At 44.1% G+C, this 17,269-nt stretch overlaps 1 protein-coding gene across 2 annotated transcripts in view; it reads left to right on the top strand.

The window, feature by feature from the left end:
• The window catches only part of Parn (poly(A)-specific ribonuclease), a 148,029-nt gene that overhangs the window by 98,442 nt on the left and 32,318 nt on the right, over positions 1–17,269 (top strand). For both annotated transcript variants that reach the window (XM_026409243.2, XM_026409242.2), the window contains exon 22: positions 15,276–15,465. In XM_026409243.2, the coding sequence (XP_026265028.1) occupies positions 15,276–15,465 (190 nt within the window). The remainder of the gene's footprint in view (positions 1–15,275; positions 15,466–17,269) is intronic.

The raw sequence follows: 17,269 nt of genomic DNA, 5'->3' as shown, positions 1-17,269 counted from the left end.
TATAACATAGCTTTTGTTTTTTATTAAAATCACAACATAATACCATGCAAAGACAGTGCAAATAAATTCATCTTTAAGCATGGTTCAAGGTGAGACTTTTATATTAGAGGGATTAGCTGTGGAGCTTTAGAATGAGAATTTAAAGGATCTCACTTTCTTTTTAATAGAAAAAGAAGAGAGTACTTTTTTTTTAATATTTATTTATTTTTTAGTTCTCGGCGGACACAACATCTTTTTTTTTGTTGGTATGTGGTGCTGAGGATCGAACCCAGGCCGCATGCATGCCAGGCGAGCGCACTACCGCTTGAGCCACATCCCCAGCCCGAGAGTACTTTTTTTAAGATCCGCAAGTACTCCATTATCAATCAGAAAACATTCTGGCCAGGTCTTGTGGTGCACACCTGTAATACAAGCTGCTCAGGAGGCTTAGGCAGGAGAATTGCAAGTTCAAAGCCAGCCTCAGCAAAAGCAAAGCCCTAAGCAACTCAGTGAGTCCCCATCTCTAAATAAAATACAAAATAGGGCTGTGGATGTGGCTCAGTGGTAGTGTATGCGCCCCTGAGTTCAATCCCCAGTACAAAAAAAAAATTGCATATACATGACTTTCAGAAATTGTTTTTCTTTTTTTTTTTTTTTTAAAAGAGAGAGTGAGAGAGGGGGGAGAGAGAGAGAGAGAGAGAGAGAGAGAGAGAGAGAGAGAGAGAATTTTTAATATTTATTTTTTAGTTCTCGGCGGACACAACATCTTTGTTGGTATGTGGTGCTGAGGATCGAACCCGGGCCGCACGCATGCCAGGCGAGCGCGCTACCTCTGAGCCACATCTCCAGCCCCAGAAATTGTTTTTCAATTTCCTAATTTGTGTTAAGTATTTTGACATTGTAGGAAGTCCTTGGGTCATTGAGAATTTTAAGATACAATGTTAAAATTTTTTCAAAAATATTTTTAAGTATTGGTATCACATTTATTAATTTTTTACATGTAAATATTAGGCTCAGAGCTGGCGATGTAGTTCAGTGGCATAGTGCTTGCCTAGCATGTGTGAGGCCCTGAGTTCAACCCCCAGTACTACAAAAATAAATAAATGTTAGAGTTGACTCTTTTTTATTCAGTCAGTTGATTTTGCATTGGGTGTCCAAATAGACAAAAAAAAATCTGCATTAATTTTTCCATAGGATGTAGAAAACAAAATGAATATTTAGAACAGTTTGGAGATACTAACAGCTCCAGACAGGAAAGCTGTACTGTGACAGTAGCACAGTGTGTGGTGCTGGGCATGGAACCCTGGGCTCTTGCCAGCTAAGCAATGCTCTACCACTAAGCAGTACTCCAGCCCCCAGTGCCACTTAAAAAAAAAAAAAAATCAAAAATCTTCTTCTCCTGTTGGCAGAGAATTTCAGAGAACCTTTTAATGTGTAGGAGTGGTGAAAAACGGGTTACTTCTCTGGATTTGGGGAGCTGCTCCCTTTTTGCAGCACTCATCCAAGGGAAAGCTGCCCCTTCCTCTCTGTCCCTCCCTCCCTCCTCTCTCTTTCTTTTCTCCCTTCTCCTGCTCTCTGTGTCCATACGTGTTTGACTCAAGAGAAATGTTACTCTGTATGGTTCTTGTCTTTATGGCAGCTTAATATGCCCTAGTCCAGACCTGAGAGCTGCCTGTGGATCTGATGGGGTAGCAACAACAACCGTAGCTGGAACATTCTTAAGGAAGAAGAAAACTAAGAGGTAGATTTCTCTTCCTAAAATCAGAAAGCACTGGAGGAAGTGATTTGGAAGTTGAAAAGGAAAAAAAAATAGATATGAGTATAGAACCATTGTGTTAAGTGCCAAGAGACAGGTGGGGACTGTTTTTTTTTAAATATTTATTTACTATGTATCTTTAGTTTTAGATGGATACATTAGTTTGCTTTTATATGGTGCTGAGGATTGAACCCAGTGCCTCATACATGCTAGGTGAGTGCACTACCACTGAGCCACCACCCCAGCCCCAGGTGGGGACCTTAACACCAAAATAATTCTTACTCTGTTTCATTCCAATTTTGGGGGACATTTGGTAATCCTTAGGGTTTTAGTGTGTAATGTACAGTCAGAACCCTCCAGTGAAGCAGAATAGTTTTCGGGCTTATTATCTCATTAAAGGGCAATGAATAAAATTAATGTAGAAAGTAAAACCACTTTCCTCAGTCTTTTCTTATTTATCTTTTGCAGCAGTATGATTGTAGACTTCTGAAATCAGATAGTGTCATTTATATTAAGCCTATGTCACTGTCCTGGGGCAACCTGCCATCTGAAGAATAGATGTCATTCCCCCTTGTACCAGACTATTTTGCATCTGCAGCTGGATTGCAGGGCGGGGATGGAGGGCAGGGAGAAGAGGAGAGGAAGGCCTAAGGAGAGGGCTGTTTTTCTTAGAAGGACTGGAGCCAGCCAGGGAACACTGAGTGGAGAGGAAGAACCTTAGAGTTGTTCCATTTTCAATTTCTATGGAATTTCTAGGACTCCTTCCTTAATAGGTGGGGAGCACTACTTTTGGTGGCTGCTACCTTTCTTCCTGGGACAGTTACTCACCTTACAGGTGAGCTTGCTCAGCCCTTCTTGGCAGATAAGGACCTGTCATTCTCGTTCTCTCTCCAGTTCCGGCTCTTCCTCCTGGATGATGACTAAGCTGAGCCATAAGGTTGAGGTAAATTCTTCTAGCAAATGATACTCACTTTAAAACACTCACAGAGAGGTATTTAATATGTCTCTGTTAGCTTATAAACACACAGGATTCTAGCTATTCAGCTACTGAAAAACCTTTAAACTGTAAACATGTGTGCTCAGTCAGGCCTTTTGCACACATGATTATGGGAAGTGGAAAAAGATGGTTGTCTTATGGCTTTATCATCATATCACTAATACTGTGGTGGGTGAAATGCTTCATAAGTAGCTCAACAAGTGACCAGGGTTAAGTGGTCCAGGAGTGCAGTCTGATTGCACATGGGGGCGGTTCTTTTACTTGGTGTCTGCTTCTATCTGACATCTGAAACAGAAGCATTGTTGGCAAGAACTATTTGACCAAAGGACCCTATCAAATCCAACTGTGGCCCCAGTCATGGCTACACACAGGTGCTGAATAGGTTGTGTCCTAAAATTTCTTGTGTTGATTAACCTTTTAGAACACAAAGTGCATTGTGGCATAGAATGGTGTCAGTGAGCTGTGCGTGGCATGTTTCAAATGGTCAGGGCCCATTAGTGGGTCAGGGCACCAGTGCTGGTACTACCAGCATTGAAAAGAGGAGGGAGGAGCTGCAGAATTGAAAACTTGTCAGGTAGATTCCTGTGGGAGGGATTGTTTGGTGATACTGTTGCAGTTTAAAACCCATCCCGTGTTCTACTCAGATGAAGCAAAAAACGACTGTGTCAGCCTTGGGTTAAATGCCAGCCATTTACCATACTGTTGTACTGAGGCATCAGGCAAGTTGCTTAACCTGTCTGAGACTCTGTTCTATCATATTCAAAATAGGGCTGCCTTGTTGAGGTAGGATTAGAGATGAAAGAGAATATATTAAAATCAATATAACAGGTGATTATAGGATGATGCATTAGAAATAGAGCTTTTGTGCACCTGGTACACAGTGACCTCCCTAGAAACCATGATCATTGCCTGTTTTTACTCCTAGATGGTATGTATATAAGCAGTCCTTAAAGTTATTGCTATAAAACAGTATAACTAAAACATGAACTAGTTAGTCTTCCCAGGAGTGGAATTTATTCAGAGTAGAATTTATTCAGTGTTCTTGACGTTTAGAATGTGCCATTTCACATGATCTAGGAGATCTTTGATTTTACCCTAAATTATTCCTGTGCAGTTGAGACATCAATCTTAATTTTCCCCCATGAAGTGTGAAGAGCGTTGTAAATTGCTGAGGTCTCTCAGCTGTCTGTTACGTCCCTCAAGACTGTTAAGTGTGGAATTGCTTCCCAACTTTTATTTCAAGTTGTGTGTTTTGTCTAAAAAAAACAAAGGCTTTTTTCTTTTCTTTTTTTTTTTTTAAGTAGTAGTAGTTAAAACTTTTTCCTGAACTTCATCATCTCTACATGATTCCATATTAAGCTTCCTTCTTACCACCTCTGTGCTGCTGTCCCCCTTGCGAGGAGCTGTGCCAGCAGTGAGACTCCTTTTGCTTGACTGCATTTTAGAGCGGCTGCTGCATTCACTGCCTAGAGGATCCATTAAAGTTGTCATCAAAAGCAGGGTCAAAACTCAAACCCCAGCCCTGCCGAGAGCTGTTGAGGCTTTTGGCAGGTTATTCAGCCTCTCTCTTCTGTCTATGGAAATAGACTTGTGACCTTGTGGTGACTGTTTTGAGGAGAAGCAGCATCAGGCAGGTCGCTTGCCTCGAACTGAAGGTCATGTCTAAGTGTTACTAGCTCCACGGCCTTTTCTGCCCCTCTTGTCCTCCCAGGCTTCAGCCCCGTGCTCTTGGGAAGACCTAGCCCCTCCACCCAGGGGGCAGCCAGCTTTGGTGCAGCGTCCTGTCCCAGCAGCCACACCTGGGTACTCCTTTCTGCTCCCTCCCTCCTGTGAGCTGGGCCACCTCCTCCAGAGGCCTGCGCTGGCCCTCCCCCGCACAGGCTTTGGCTTCTTCCAGCAGCCTGACAACCTGCCACACTTCCCCTCCGTTCAGAAGACCTCCCACATCCCAGCTTGCCTCCTCTCCTGAGGCTTCTTGGTAGTCACCACCCTCTCTCTGGCTGCGCACTGGGTCCTAGCTGTGGTGTCCCCACGTCCCTGAGCTGGTTCCTCCCCAGGCCTCCAGTGGCCCCCTGCACATAGCCTTCCCGTCTCACCCGCTTGCTTGCTCCACTGACCTTCCTGAAGCAGTGTTTTCTGGGCTTCTGTGACACCTGCTTCCTAGTTTTATGTCCCATCTTTCAGGCCATACTTCCCAGGCCCCCACGCATGCTCCTCCCATCAACGTGATGGTTCGATGTTGGTGACTCCAGAGTTCAGTCTGAAGAATTCTTGTTCTGTGCATTCTTCATTCGCAATTCTGCCTTTTCTCAGGGCTCAACCCCCTTCACACATCAGTGATTTCCAAAGATCCTCTCTATCCACCCCACATTTCTTCTGGATGTTTCCTAGTACCTCAGAGCTACCATCTACCTTCCCCATTCCTAAGTGTGCCCCACCCTCATGTCTCCAGGCCCTAAAGGGTATAACCCAGGCTGGGACTCCAAGGACTGTCCTCCCTTCTGACTTTTTCTCGACCTCCCCACCTCTTTCATCTGATAGGAGCCACCAACTTTCTCAGCTTATTTATTGCACTGACTTCCTGCTATCTCCCCAGATCGTAGTCAGGAGGGCATCTGATCATGAATGCCTCCTGACGAATCCTTGGGAGACGGGCACTGCACTTGGCATAGTGCCCTCGGCCCGTCTCTCCCCCGTACCTTAGGCTTTTCTGCTTCCTCTCTGGGGTTGGCCATCATGGTCATTTGGTTCTTGGGTCCTGACTGTGTGGCCTCCCTCAGGCTGCTCACTTCATATTCCTTGGACCTGGAACACAACTCTTCACCTTCAGTGTTTTCTATAGTGCTGTTCTCCCAACTCCCAAATCCTAACAAAAACCTTAGTGTCTTTCCTTAGGGAAGCTGTCCTTGTGTCTGGGCTTGATCAGTTCCCCAGGAGACACTCCAGCACAGCTGCTTCCCCCTCAGCTCCTGCTGCTGGTCTGTGCACCTTCCCTCCCTCTCTGCCTCCCTCCTGGGGAGCACAGGACTGAGCCCCATTGTGTAGATCCAGAAGATGGTTTGTTTGTTCACGAGTGAGTGGATAGATGGATAAGTGAACAAGTGAGAATTGAACATATTAATTTGTAACGCAGTTAGGATAGTTCTTAACATATAGTAAGTACTTAATATTGGGAGCTTTATTTATTTTTAATTGACTTTTCAGCTTGTAACCATGCCATGAAATGAAAAAGGAAAACACCAGGCTGGTTAATTCAACTGTGCTCCTTAATGACGTCATTCATTAAATGCTGAGGCAGTGGCCAGGGCCGGCTCCTGTCAGCCCTTCACTGTTTATTGGTACTCTCCTCCTGCCCTGCCCATGTCAGGACCACACTTCTCGCCCTGACTCTTGCCCACGGTGCTCCCCACAGCTTTGCCTTTTCCCCGCACCTCCTCCATAGCCATAGTGGGCTTCTTAAAGGCAGGGAATAGCTCTTCCGTCCTGCCACACCCAGGACCCAGCACAGAACCCATAGCCAGGGTTTGTTGAATGAATGAGATTAATGTTTCAAAAGCAGACGGTGGCATTGTCAGGAGGGGAGGTGTCAGGAGAGGTGGTACAAATCAATTGGCTATTTTAGTCTGAGTAAAAATTTTAAAAATTATACTTCATTTTTCATTTTATACTTGTCCAGACTTCTAGATTACATTCAAATCCTAAATGATAGGGGTATTTCCATGAGTGAGGCAGGCCCAAGGTCCGCCAGGCACCCCACTTCTGTCACGTGGCAGTGTATGGAATTAGCACGTCTGTGGCTGTCTGGCTTTGCTGGACATGTGTACTCATGGTTTAAGAGCAGTCACATCATTAGTTAAGCATCTCCTTTGTCCCAACTTGGTAAAGTAGGTAGAGATGCCCATTTAGTGGATTAAGAAACAGAGGGCCAGGCAGACATGTCACACAAGCTAAGATGGGGCAGGGTTGGCACCCTGGCCAGGGTAGCCTCAGCACCCGTGGATCCCCATTTGACTTTCTGACCTCCCTTTGGTAGGATTTAAGTAATTACGCTTCTCCGTTATCCTCATGCCAGCCTTTGTCCACTATGAAAGGACTATTTTCTCTGCCATGTCCTTGGCCTTCATTAGAGACTTGTAAGGTGAGGGAAGACGTGGGAATAGTGGCCTGTTGATACTTAGTTGAGAGGGGTGACGTGGAGAGAGCAGAGGCAAGGCAAGGCGTGACTTGTCGAAAGTGGCAGAACCAGGTCACACCTTTGCCTGGCTCTTTCGACCGCCAGTGTGATTTCTCTCAGCTCTTCCCTGAAGTGGCCGTGGCAATGGTGGGGCCCCTTGAGTGGGGTGTGTGCGTGGCCGAGGCTGTGAACGCTGTTCACTGTTCTTGTTCTGATTGCCAAGCCTGTTGCCTGCCTCTCACTTCTTTCCTTCAGGGGCCTCCTGTCTGTTGAGCTCCTGTGGCACCTGAGAGCGCAGAGTAAAGGAGTGAACCTGGTCCCTTCCTGCCTGCCTTCATGTCCCTCCAGGGAGCTTGGATTGCTTTCATTGCCTTAGTTTTCACTCTTTCAGCCTCAGTATTTAAAAAAAAAAAAAAAAAAAAAAAAGAGTTATTTGTTGGAGAAACACCCACAATGTGAAAAATATGAAAGGAAGAATCAGGAACAAGGAATCACAAGCCCTAAGTCCAAACCATGTGGCTGAGGCCAGTGCAGCCTCACAGACCTGTGCTGCCTTGAGTGGCAATGGTCTGTCTCTTCTCCATGTTGCTTCGCAGCTCAGGTGTGGCGATCCACTCCGATGGTTACTGCCCAGTGGAAGCCCCTGGTTAGAACCAGCGCCTCTTGTTCCAGTCCAGTCTCTATTCACACACCAGGCTCCAGCATGGAGTTTCTAGATGAAATCCTAGCAGATACTTGTTCTAGTTTCTCAACAGACATAACAACTGTGCTTCTTCCCTCCACTCCTCCCATCCCCATATACTGAGTTCCTGCCAAAACGGCAGGGTAGATCCCACGTGCTGCAGCAGGAGCAAGCCTGGCCCTTCCCTCACAGAACTGCTGGCTCTTCTGGGGAGACAGACAGACTGACCTGGGAAGACAGAAGGGAGGTACACAAGATCGTCGAAGGCCCTGTGCATTGGGCCAGGACTAGCACTTCACCTGGAACACTCTTGCAGATGTCACTGAGGAGGATGCCTCCTGGCAGCAGAGGGTTGGATGGAAGGCTGCCCCTTTCTGGGTGATCTGTCCTCCTTGACCTGTTTGAGTACCTTGGAAATGTCTGTACCATGTGTCTGGAAGATCTGATTGTTGCAGGCTCTGAGTGTCTGCCTAATACTTGGATGGGTTGATGGGGAATAACATCCCTCTCAAGTCAGGAAAATATCCATCGTGACCAACAGGATTGGGTGTTTTTGCATTGCTTTGTTTTTAACTCCTTTCTTTAAAAGTTTTAAAGTTGGGCTGGGGATGTGGCTCAAGCGGTAGCGCTCGCCTGGCATACATGAGGCCCGGGTTCGATCCTCAACACCACATACAAAGATGTTGTGTCCGCCGAAAACTAAAAAATAAATATATTTTTTTATATACCAGCTTCTTATTCAAGTTTAATGCAACCATATGTCTGTTGTTACAGAGATGAAGGTAGATTTTATTTTGAAAACTCTTCCAGTTGCTGTCGTTAAAACAAACACAAATAATTGGACAGAGGAGCTTCTATGGCAGTGTGGGAAGAGCCTGTTTAAACAATTTGAACATTCATCGTTGATCACCTAATAAAAAATAAATATTAAAAAATTCTCTCTCTCTAAAAAAAAAAAAAAAAGATTTAAAGTCAATTCAAGCAGTGTCCTCTGGGAAGTCTTTCCTGACTCGATTTAAAAAAGTTTTAAAGTTGTAAAAAATCAACAGAATTCGTGGTAAAGCCCTCTATTTTCTTGCATGGTAAAGTTAAGAAGCACCTAACCTGTTGTAAACCCTAACCCAATCAGAATTGTATGGGATATGAGAAAACTTTTGTGTTTGATATATTTAAGTAAGCAAACACACACACACACACAATACTGGGTTTCGCTCAGGGATGAGGTACAAACCAGAACGACAGCCAGATGTGGTGTGGCCCAGGCAGGTAGCTTAGGAGAGTGAGAGATTGAGGTGCAGGCATCAGGAGCTGGCCCTGTCCACCTTGACAGACTCTGGCAAAGGGTAGTTGGGCTTGGTTCTGCACGTGTCACCCTGGGGGTGGTCAGCACACACTCCTGCTGGTGTTTACACATCACTCATGTGGAGAGATGGACAGACTTTCTGATGCTCCCGCAGACAGATGTATATTTGTGTCACCTCCAGTGCTGCCATCAGAGATTCTGCCAGGCTGTGTGGTGTCTTGAAGAGGTTGTAGGATTTGGCCTGGATCCCAGCCTAAACACTTATAATCTTTTTTGGGGAGAGGGAGGCAGGTACTGGGGATTGAATCCAGGGGCCCTCTACCTCTGAGCTACATCCCCAGCCCTTCTTATTTTATTTTTGGGACAGAGTGTCCCTAACTTGCCCGGGCTGATCTTGAACTTGTGACCTACCTGCCTCACCCTTCCAAGTTGGGATTATAGACATGCACCACTGCACCTGACTGAACACTTATAATCGTCAGGACCTTGGCATAGGCACTTCTTGCCTCAGTTTCCTTATCTGTAAAGTCAAAGTAATGCTTCTTGGATTTTCTGTGGTTGGCAGAGTAAGTGTCTAATAAATACCTCTCTTTCCGGAAACCACTGTATTAATAAGAACAGAGGCTGTTCCCTTAGGCAGAACTTGATATTGGCTGAATTTAACCATTGCAACAAAATCCAGGACTAATGGTGAGTAACTGCCTCCGTGGTTCCTAGTGTCTCCCCACCTACCCCAGTGATGCACTGACTCCAGCAGTCTGAGAATGAGACTGCAGCACTGCCCTTAACAGCCGAGGAGGACCAAGAAGTGGCATGTTCACAACTGCACCCGCTTACACCCATGTGGCGTTCAGGGGCTCTGCTTGTGGAACCTTAGAGTCATTGAAACAGGAGTAACTTGGCTGGTCTTAACGAGACCTTCTAGCTTAGTCTGAATTGGAAATGGTCCTTAGTAGCTGGACCTGGTAGGCAATGGCAAACCTAGACATGCTGTTTGCTTAAAACATAATGGAGGGCTAGAGTTGTGGCTCAGTGGTAGAATGCTCACCTAGCATGCATGAAGCACTGGTTTCCATCCTCAGTGCCACATAAAATATAATAAAGATAAACAAAACAAAATGTAATGGACATCTGTGAAACCACCCCTCCCCCAAAAAACGAAAGCATGGCTTATCCCTATGCCATTCTGCTGCCTCCAGGGGCAGCCCCTCGTCTAAAATTTGTGCCCATCATTCATATTTGCTATCCCTCCCCCACTTCCCCCAATATGTAGTATGTCCATATTTGTATTTGTTTTTGAACTTGATTTTTTTAAGAAAGGGACTCCTGGAATTTGCACTTCTCACCCATCATCACATCACTGAGTTCCATGCATTTTATTGTACACAGTTGTCACTCATTTTTATTTTATCCTGTATGGCGCTCCGTTGTGTGAACTATCTGCAGCTTATCTGTGCCCCTGTTGAGGAGGACCTGGATTGCTTCCTCCCTCTGTCCCTTCCTCACTTTTGGCTGTGATAATCAGTACTGTTTTGAAAACTCCTGTATTTCTCATTACACTCGTATGTTGGTGTGATCTAGACGTGTGGACCTGCTGAGTCATGGATGGAGTGTGTAATGCTCAACTTCAGGTGAGAACACTATATTGTTTTCCACATCCCAATGGATGGTATTTATCAGTCTTCTAAATTTTTGCCAATACAATAGGAATAAAATGTTAGTTTGTTGTGCTCCTAATTTGCTAGTACCTGAGGTTGAGCATCTTGCCATATTTCTTGGCTTTTCAATGCTTCCTTTGTGAAGATGCATGCTTTGCATGTCTTTTACCCATTTTTCTGTTGTTTCCTTACTTATTTGTAGAAAATGTATTCTGCTGCTGATCTTTGTCAGATGAATGTCGTGCTAATATCTTCTCCCAGTTTGTAAATTCACTCTCTTTAAAATGTCTTCTGATGGACGGGAGTTTTAATATTAATATAGCCAAGCTTCCTGATCTTTTCTTTTATGCTTAACCTTTTTGTATCTTTATAAATTCTTCCCAACTTCAAATTCGGAAAGATATTCACTTACGTTTTCTTTTTAAGTTTCAAAGTTTGCTTTTGACATTTAAGTTCTTCATCCATCTGGAGTGGATTTTTGGCCTGGTATGACTAAGAATCCAATTTCATTTTTTTTTTCCTATGGATAAACAATTTTTCCAGCTCTTCATTTTTCTAGGCTGTTCTGTCAAAAATCAAAGTTTCACAGATGTATCATTCAATTTCTAGGCTCTTACTTCAATGCTGCTGGCCAGTTTGCTTATCTCTGTCCTCTTACTACACTGTCTTAATTACTGCAGCTTCACAGTGAGCTGTCTGATTTGGTAAGAAAGGTTCCTTCCTATTCTCCAGAAATTTCTTGGCTATTTTTGGCCCCTTTGTTCTTCCATTTAAATTTTAGAATCCATCTTCCAGGTTCCTCAGAATAGTTGAGTTATAATTTGCATGTAATAAAATAACTGTATTTGTATAGCTCAGTGTTTTAGCAAATACGCACAGCAATGTAACCACCACCCCAATCAAGATGTAAACTCTTTTATCACCTCCCCAAATAGTGTTTGAGGTTGGCTTTCTTCCCCTGTCCTAATTTTAGTTCCTCACAACTGTGGCTCTTTCCTGTTGAGACTTTTTATCTTAATTTTTATTTTTCATTTCCACAAAAATGTTGTCATATTTTGCCAGAGTTGCACTAAATCTGTAGAACCATTGCAGACTATGTTAAGTCTTTCTGTCCATTAACATGATGCATCTGTAAACCTAGCTGGAAAGACTTTATAAAACAGTTCTTGATTAAAAAAAAACAGAAACAACAACAACAAAAAACCCCTAAACACTTAAAGTAATTCTTTAAAATTCTGAATACAGGCGCTGGGGTTGTAGCTCAGTGGTTGAGTGCTTGCCTCACATGCATGAGGCACTGGGTTCAATCCTCAGCACCACCAAAAATAAATAAATAAAACAAAGATATCGAGTCCATCTACAACTAAAAAAAAAATGTTTTAAAAAAACAAAAAATAAATAAAATTCCTAATACAGGAAGCATTTTTTTTTTTTTAAGAGAGACAGAGAGAGAGAATCTCTTAATATGTATTCTTCAGTCTTCAGCGGACACAACATCTTTGTTTGTATGTGGTGCTGAGGATCGAACCCGGGCTGCACGCATGCCAGGAGAGCGCGCCACCGCTTGAGCCACATCCCCAGCCCAGGAAGCATTTTATATGACAGTCATGAACCTCAATAAACAAAATACTGTTAAATACCCAGCAGACAGATACATGGCAGTATTTTGATGTTTTTCAAAATATCCATGTCTATATCTACATCTACATATTTCTCCCGTGTTGGCACTAAACCAGCTTCCCTGCTTACCTACAAGGCCTCAGCCAGCTGTTTAGCTTCTCTGGTGCTCAGTCTCTTTCTTGTGTGGCCACTGGAGCATTCCTCCCTTGGGGTTGGGCTTTCCTGAAGATTGAATGCCATGCTATGTTCAGATTGTCAAGAGACAGTGGCCCAGGCGAGTGGAGCTGGGAGTAGGCAGGGTCCTTATGTGAAAGGAGCTGCCTTGCTCGTCCACAAGGAAACAGGGTGGACTCCCAATGTGTTTGGGTTCCCAGTGGCTTTGACAAAGTAGCAAGATCCACAGGAGGCCTTGAATCATTTCCCTGACGAATTTGGAGAAGGTTAGAGTTACAGAGCAGCCTGCTTCATGCTGCTTCTAACAGGCAAGCTGGACCCGCTGGAGGACACAGTTGACGGCCAATTCATTTTGCTGATTCATCCATTACAGGCGTGGCTTTGAGCCAGAGCTTGGCTTCTAGATTAAAGGCTGTGAGCTGCAAAGCTGCTGGGACTTGAAGGAATGCTGGTAAATTATTGCCATGTGAAGGCCAGCAGTGAAAAGTGGATTGTTATTTGTTTCCCCTTTTAAGTGATCCTTTTTCCAAATGTTCTCAGATAAATTCCCTCACCACATTGGTGAGTTGTTTGTGGCATTTGTCCCTGGGGCTGGGAGCAGAGTGATTAGAAACAGTCGGATACCATGGAGGGGATCATCATGGCTCCTTTCCGACCTGTCATCACCTTTGCTGTCCTGGGAATGTTGACCCAAGCCCCTCTTTTACTTGATAATCCAAATGAAACTTGAGGTTTTTACAAGGATCATTACAAGTGCCATCCTTTGGGGGTGTGCTTCAGGATAGTCCTCTCAGATCCCAGAAGGAGATTTAAGAGGAAGATGCAGGAGACTCCTTTGCCAGCAGTTGGTGCAAACTGTCAGAGTGATGGTGGGACTTGAGGGGACCCCAGGGTCTCACTGTGTCAGTGAGTTGCTCACTTCTGGATCTCGCTGCCTTCACCATTTCGCCCCCTTGTGTGGAAGGGCGTGGTATTCCAAGCACAAGCTCAGGCTGTCTGCTGTGGGAGACTCTGCATAGCGTGAGCTCTCCCTAGTACCTCGAGGAGTCTTTCCTGTTTCATCTTTAACTGTAGCTCCGTTTCGGGGCAGCACTGATATTGGCCAGGGAGAAGGCAGGCTGCTCTGCACCTTGCTTCACAGATCTCAGAGTCTAATTGGTAGGAAAATAGGTTTTATTCAAAGCTAGGTTTGAAGGAAGATAGAAGAAATTTTTTTGTTTAAAAAATTCCATGTTTGGGAAGCTGTGGAGAAAGGAAGACTTAAAATAAAGGAGAAGAGGTGCAAAGTGAGACAGAAGGCAAGAAGATTTGGTTAGTCTGTGCTGCACAGGCCTGGGCAGGGGGACAGCCTCCGTCTCAGCTGCTCTGGCACCAGCAGGCCAGGGGTTGCAACCTTGTTAGACTTTACTCTAAGCACAAGGAAATTGCTTTCAATTTTAGTTGAGGAGTCCTTCATTTTAGTAAATATTTGAAAAGTACAGCAGACTTAGTGAAAATTTGTTTTAAAGAAGTAGGGGACACACACACACACACACACACACACACACACCTGTCTTTGTTTAGATGGCTAAATATTTGGGGCATGGCAGTTCGCAAACCACCATGGTGCTTGGAAGTTTTAGTCATATCTGGTCCAGTGGAAGATGAAAAAGTATCACGTGTTGGACAGGTTCCAATATCTGTCCTTCCCTTGGATTTAAGGTCCCCAGCACACTGGAGTCTCTTGTCCATTTCTGATATGCTCAGAGTCTGCCTGATACCTGCATTCATTCAGGTAACATTTATTGAGACCCACTGTGCACCAAAAGCTTTGTAAGTGCTGGTGTGCAGATTCCCATGTACCAAGTCTGCCACTGTCAGCATGGCCAGGCCCTTAGCATCTCACTAAGCCCAGGGAATAAAGTGATAGTGGCCAGGAGAGATGTGCCCAAAACACATGAGCCAGAGCCAGTACCAGCACACAGACACAGGTGCCTGTCCACCCATGGGCCTGCCACCAGTTCTCACTCCAACACTACAATGTGTTCTGTCCACCAGCCTCAGAGGAGGGGTCAGCATGGGATTAGAACACACTGACCTGGCCTGGGCTGGGAGTGTGACCCAGTAGTAGAACACTTGCCTAGCCTGCACAAAGCTTGGGTTCCTTCTGCAACACTGCAAAAACAATAAATGTCTGAAGTATTTACATTCAGAGGGGCATCAGCTCTGGCTTGCAAGTTCTCCTGCTAGCCAGAGGCACAGTGCAGAGAGGGGGTGGACTTTAAGAGCACTGTGGAGGCATCTGGAATTTGCAGAGTCCAAAGTGAGATGCAGAGCAGCAAGAAGGGCCCCCAGCAACAGTAGTGGAGAAACTTGGTTTTGTGTCCTGGCAGTGCCTTTTCCCCAGGCTGTGGCCTACAGCAGATCTCTGACCTTTATGACCCTACTTTCTAATCAGTAAGAATGATTCCTCTCTGACAGTAATCCACAAGATATGCAAATCACAGGGCACGTATTTGACCATATTTGACACAGTGGTCACCACTGTAGTCTGTGTAGCTTTTTTCATCATGTCTGTTTTTAACAAAATAGTGAGGACTTACAGTTTTCACCTAGTGGTTTTGTTTATTTTTATTTTTTAACTCTGAATATGAATAATTTCCAGGGGGTCATGCTAGCTGCAAATATTTGGAAAGTTAGTGTTCTGTTTATGTCATTCCAGGTCTTTGCATTGTGTGAATCACCTTCATGCTGTGAGGGAGGTTGGGAAACAAGGACTCTCCCTTTTCTCCAGAAGCTCAGATTAGAAGGGTTTTCAGGACATACCCAAGGTCACATGTATTCTAAGTGAGCAAGGTCAGAGTCCAGACATGAGCTCAAGGCTCCTTTGGTCACCTCAGGCCACCTTTCCTATGTGACAACCTCATCTTATAAAGATTTCCTTTTCTTGTAGCTGTCAATACCAGCAAATATGCAGAAAGCTATCGGATCCAGACCTATGCTGACTATGTGGGGAAAAAACAGGACGAGAAGCAGAACAAGAGAAAGTGGACAGAGGATGGTTGGAAGGAGGTGGAGAGAAAGCGGCTGAGCACTCAGGGTTTGTCCCAGCCGCTGCAGAGCCACTATTACCACCCCAACAGGTGAGTGTGCCTGCTTGGGCTGCTTGGGCTGAATCGTCCAGCAGTATCTCTTCTTGTGCTTCCTTTAGGGTTATAAATAAGAAATCTGACTTTGAGAGTGGTCCCCGCCCCCTCTTATCACATAGTGTCAGAAGTGACTACTACCTTAATTCCTTAGATTTGAGAGAACAACTTGTAGGCCATGGCTATTATGGCTGACCCTCACAAAGCAGGCAGTATGTGTCTTTTTCCCATTTTAGGGGTAAGGAAAATGTGGCTCGGTGACTTTCCTACCAATAAAGTGAGAGACCAGGATTAGAGCTGAGCTCTTCTCATCCAGTCTCTTCCTCCTCCCGGGGCACCATGTTGCTCTGCCTGTGCTTCTGAGGTCTTTCCAGATCCCACCTGCGTGTGTGACACACACTCCTTAATCACCACGATCCTACTCTCAGAGGAAAAACGCTGGCAACATTTGCTATCTTTGTGAAAGTGTGAAAAACAGGAAGCAGGAAGAATATTCATATTCATTGTGGCAAGTCATAAGTTGTAAGCCATGGTCCCGACACTCAGAAGCAATCACTGTTAATATTTTAGATGGCCCTCCATACTTTTCAAGTGATTTTTTAAAGGAATTTACAAAATCCAGATATAATGAAGATATAATAAAATACATAGGTCTTAAATGTTCAGAGTTTGTTAGCTGTATACACCCATGTAACTACCACCAAAACAAGACAGAAGTTTCCATCTCCTTCAGAAGTTTCTTTATGCCCCTTTTCACACAATTCCAAATCACCACTACCCTAAGTAACCATTTTTTAATTCATACCACTGTAGATTAATTTTACTTATTCCTGAATTAAAGAAAAAAAAAGAATCATATGATATTGTTGGGCTTTTAAAATTTGTTTTCAAATTCATCCTTGCTCTTGCATATATTGATAGTTTGTTATTTTTTTAAATTGGTGAATAGTATTCTGTTGTATGAATAGACAGCATTTATTTTCTGTGTTCTATTCTGGACATTTAGATGGTTTCTAGTTTGGGGCTGTTATAAATAAGGCTACTGAACACTTGTAAAAAAATATGTGTGTGTGTGTGTGTGTGTGTGTGTGTGTGTGTGTTATTTATTTATTTATTGGTCAGTATATGTTTTCATTTCTCCCAAGTAAATAGCTGGGAGTAGAACTGTTGATTTCATAGGATGTTTCATATTTAGCTGCTCCTTAAACTTCATAAGAACAAAGTGTGTTTTATAGTCCCCCAGTGTTGTTAGAGTTCCAGTTACTCTGTATCCTTGTCAGCATTTAGTGCTGTCAGCCTTTTTGTTTGAGCCATTTTAGAGGAAATGAGATGGAAGTCCATTATGGTTTTAGTTTGCATTTCTCTCTAGCTAATGATGTTGACCATCTTTTTTTAAAATATTTTTTTAGTTGTTGATGGACCTTTATTTAATTTATTTATATGTGGTGTTGGGAACGAACCCAGTGCCTCACAGGTGCTAGGCAAGTGCTGAGCTACAATGCCAGCCTGACCATCTATTTTTTATGGTGCTGGGAATCCAACCCAGCTGTTGGAGCTGGCAGGTCGCTCAGGGGAAGAGGGCTTGCCCATCTTATTCAAGGCCCTGGGTTTGGTCCCCAGCGCTGCCAAGAAAAAAATAAAAAATTTATGTTTTAATGTCACTTGTTTGTGGTCAGACTACAAACTCGATAAGTGTTTAGGTCTGTTTTATTTTTACTTTCAGGGATTACACTTTAGAATTTAAATTTGCTTTGTAATTATGTAAAAACAATTATTTAGTTCCAGGGACAGGTCTACTGAA

This window comes from Urocitellus parryii, chromosome 9, assembly GCF_045843805.1.
Source record: "Urocitellus parryii isolate mUroPar1 chromosome 9, mUroPar1.hap1, whole genome shotgun sequence".
Lineage (NCBI taxonomy): Eukaryota > Metazoa > Chordata > Mammalia > Rodentia > Sciuridae > Urocitellus > Urocitellus parryii.
The sequence above is the reverse complement of the archived record's forward strand: the minus strand, read 5'-3'. Positions and strand labels throughout refer to the sequence as shown.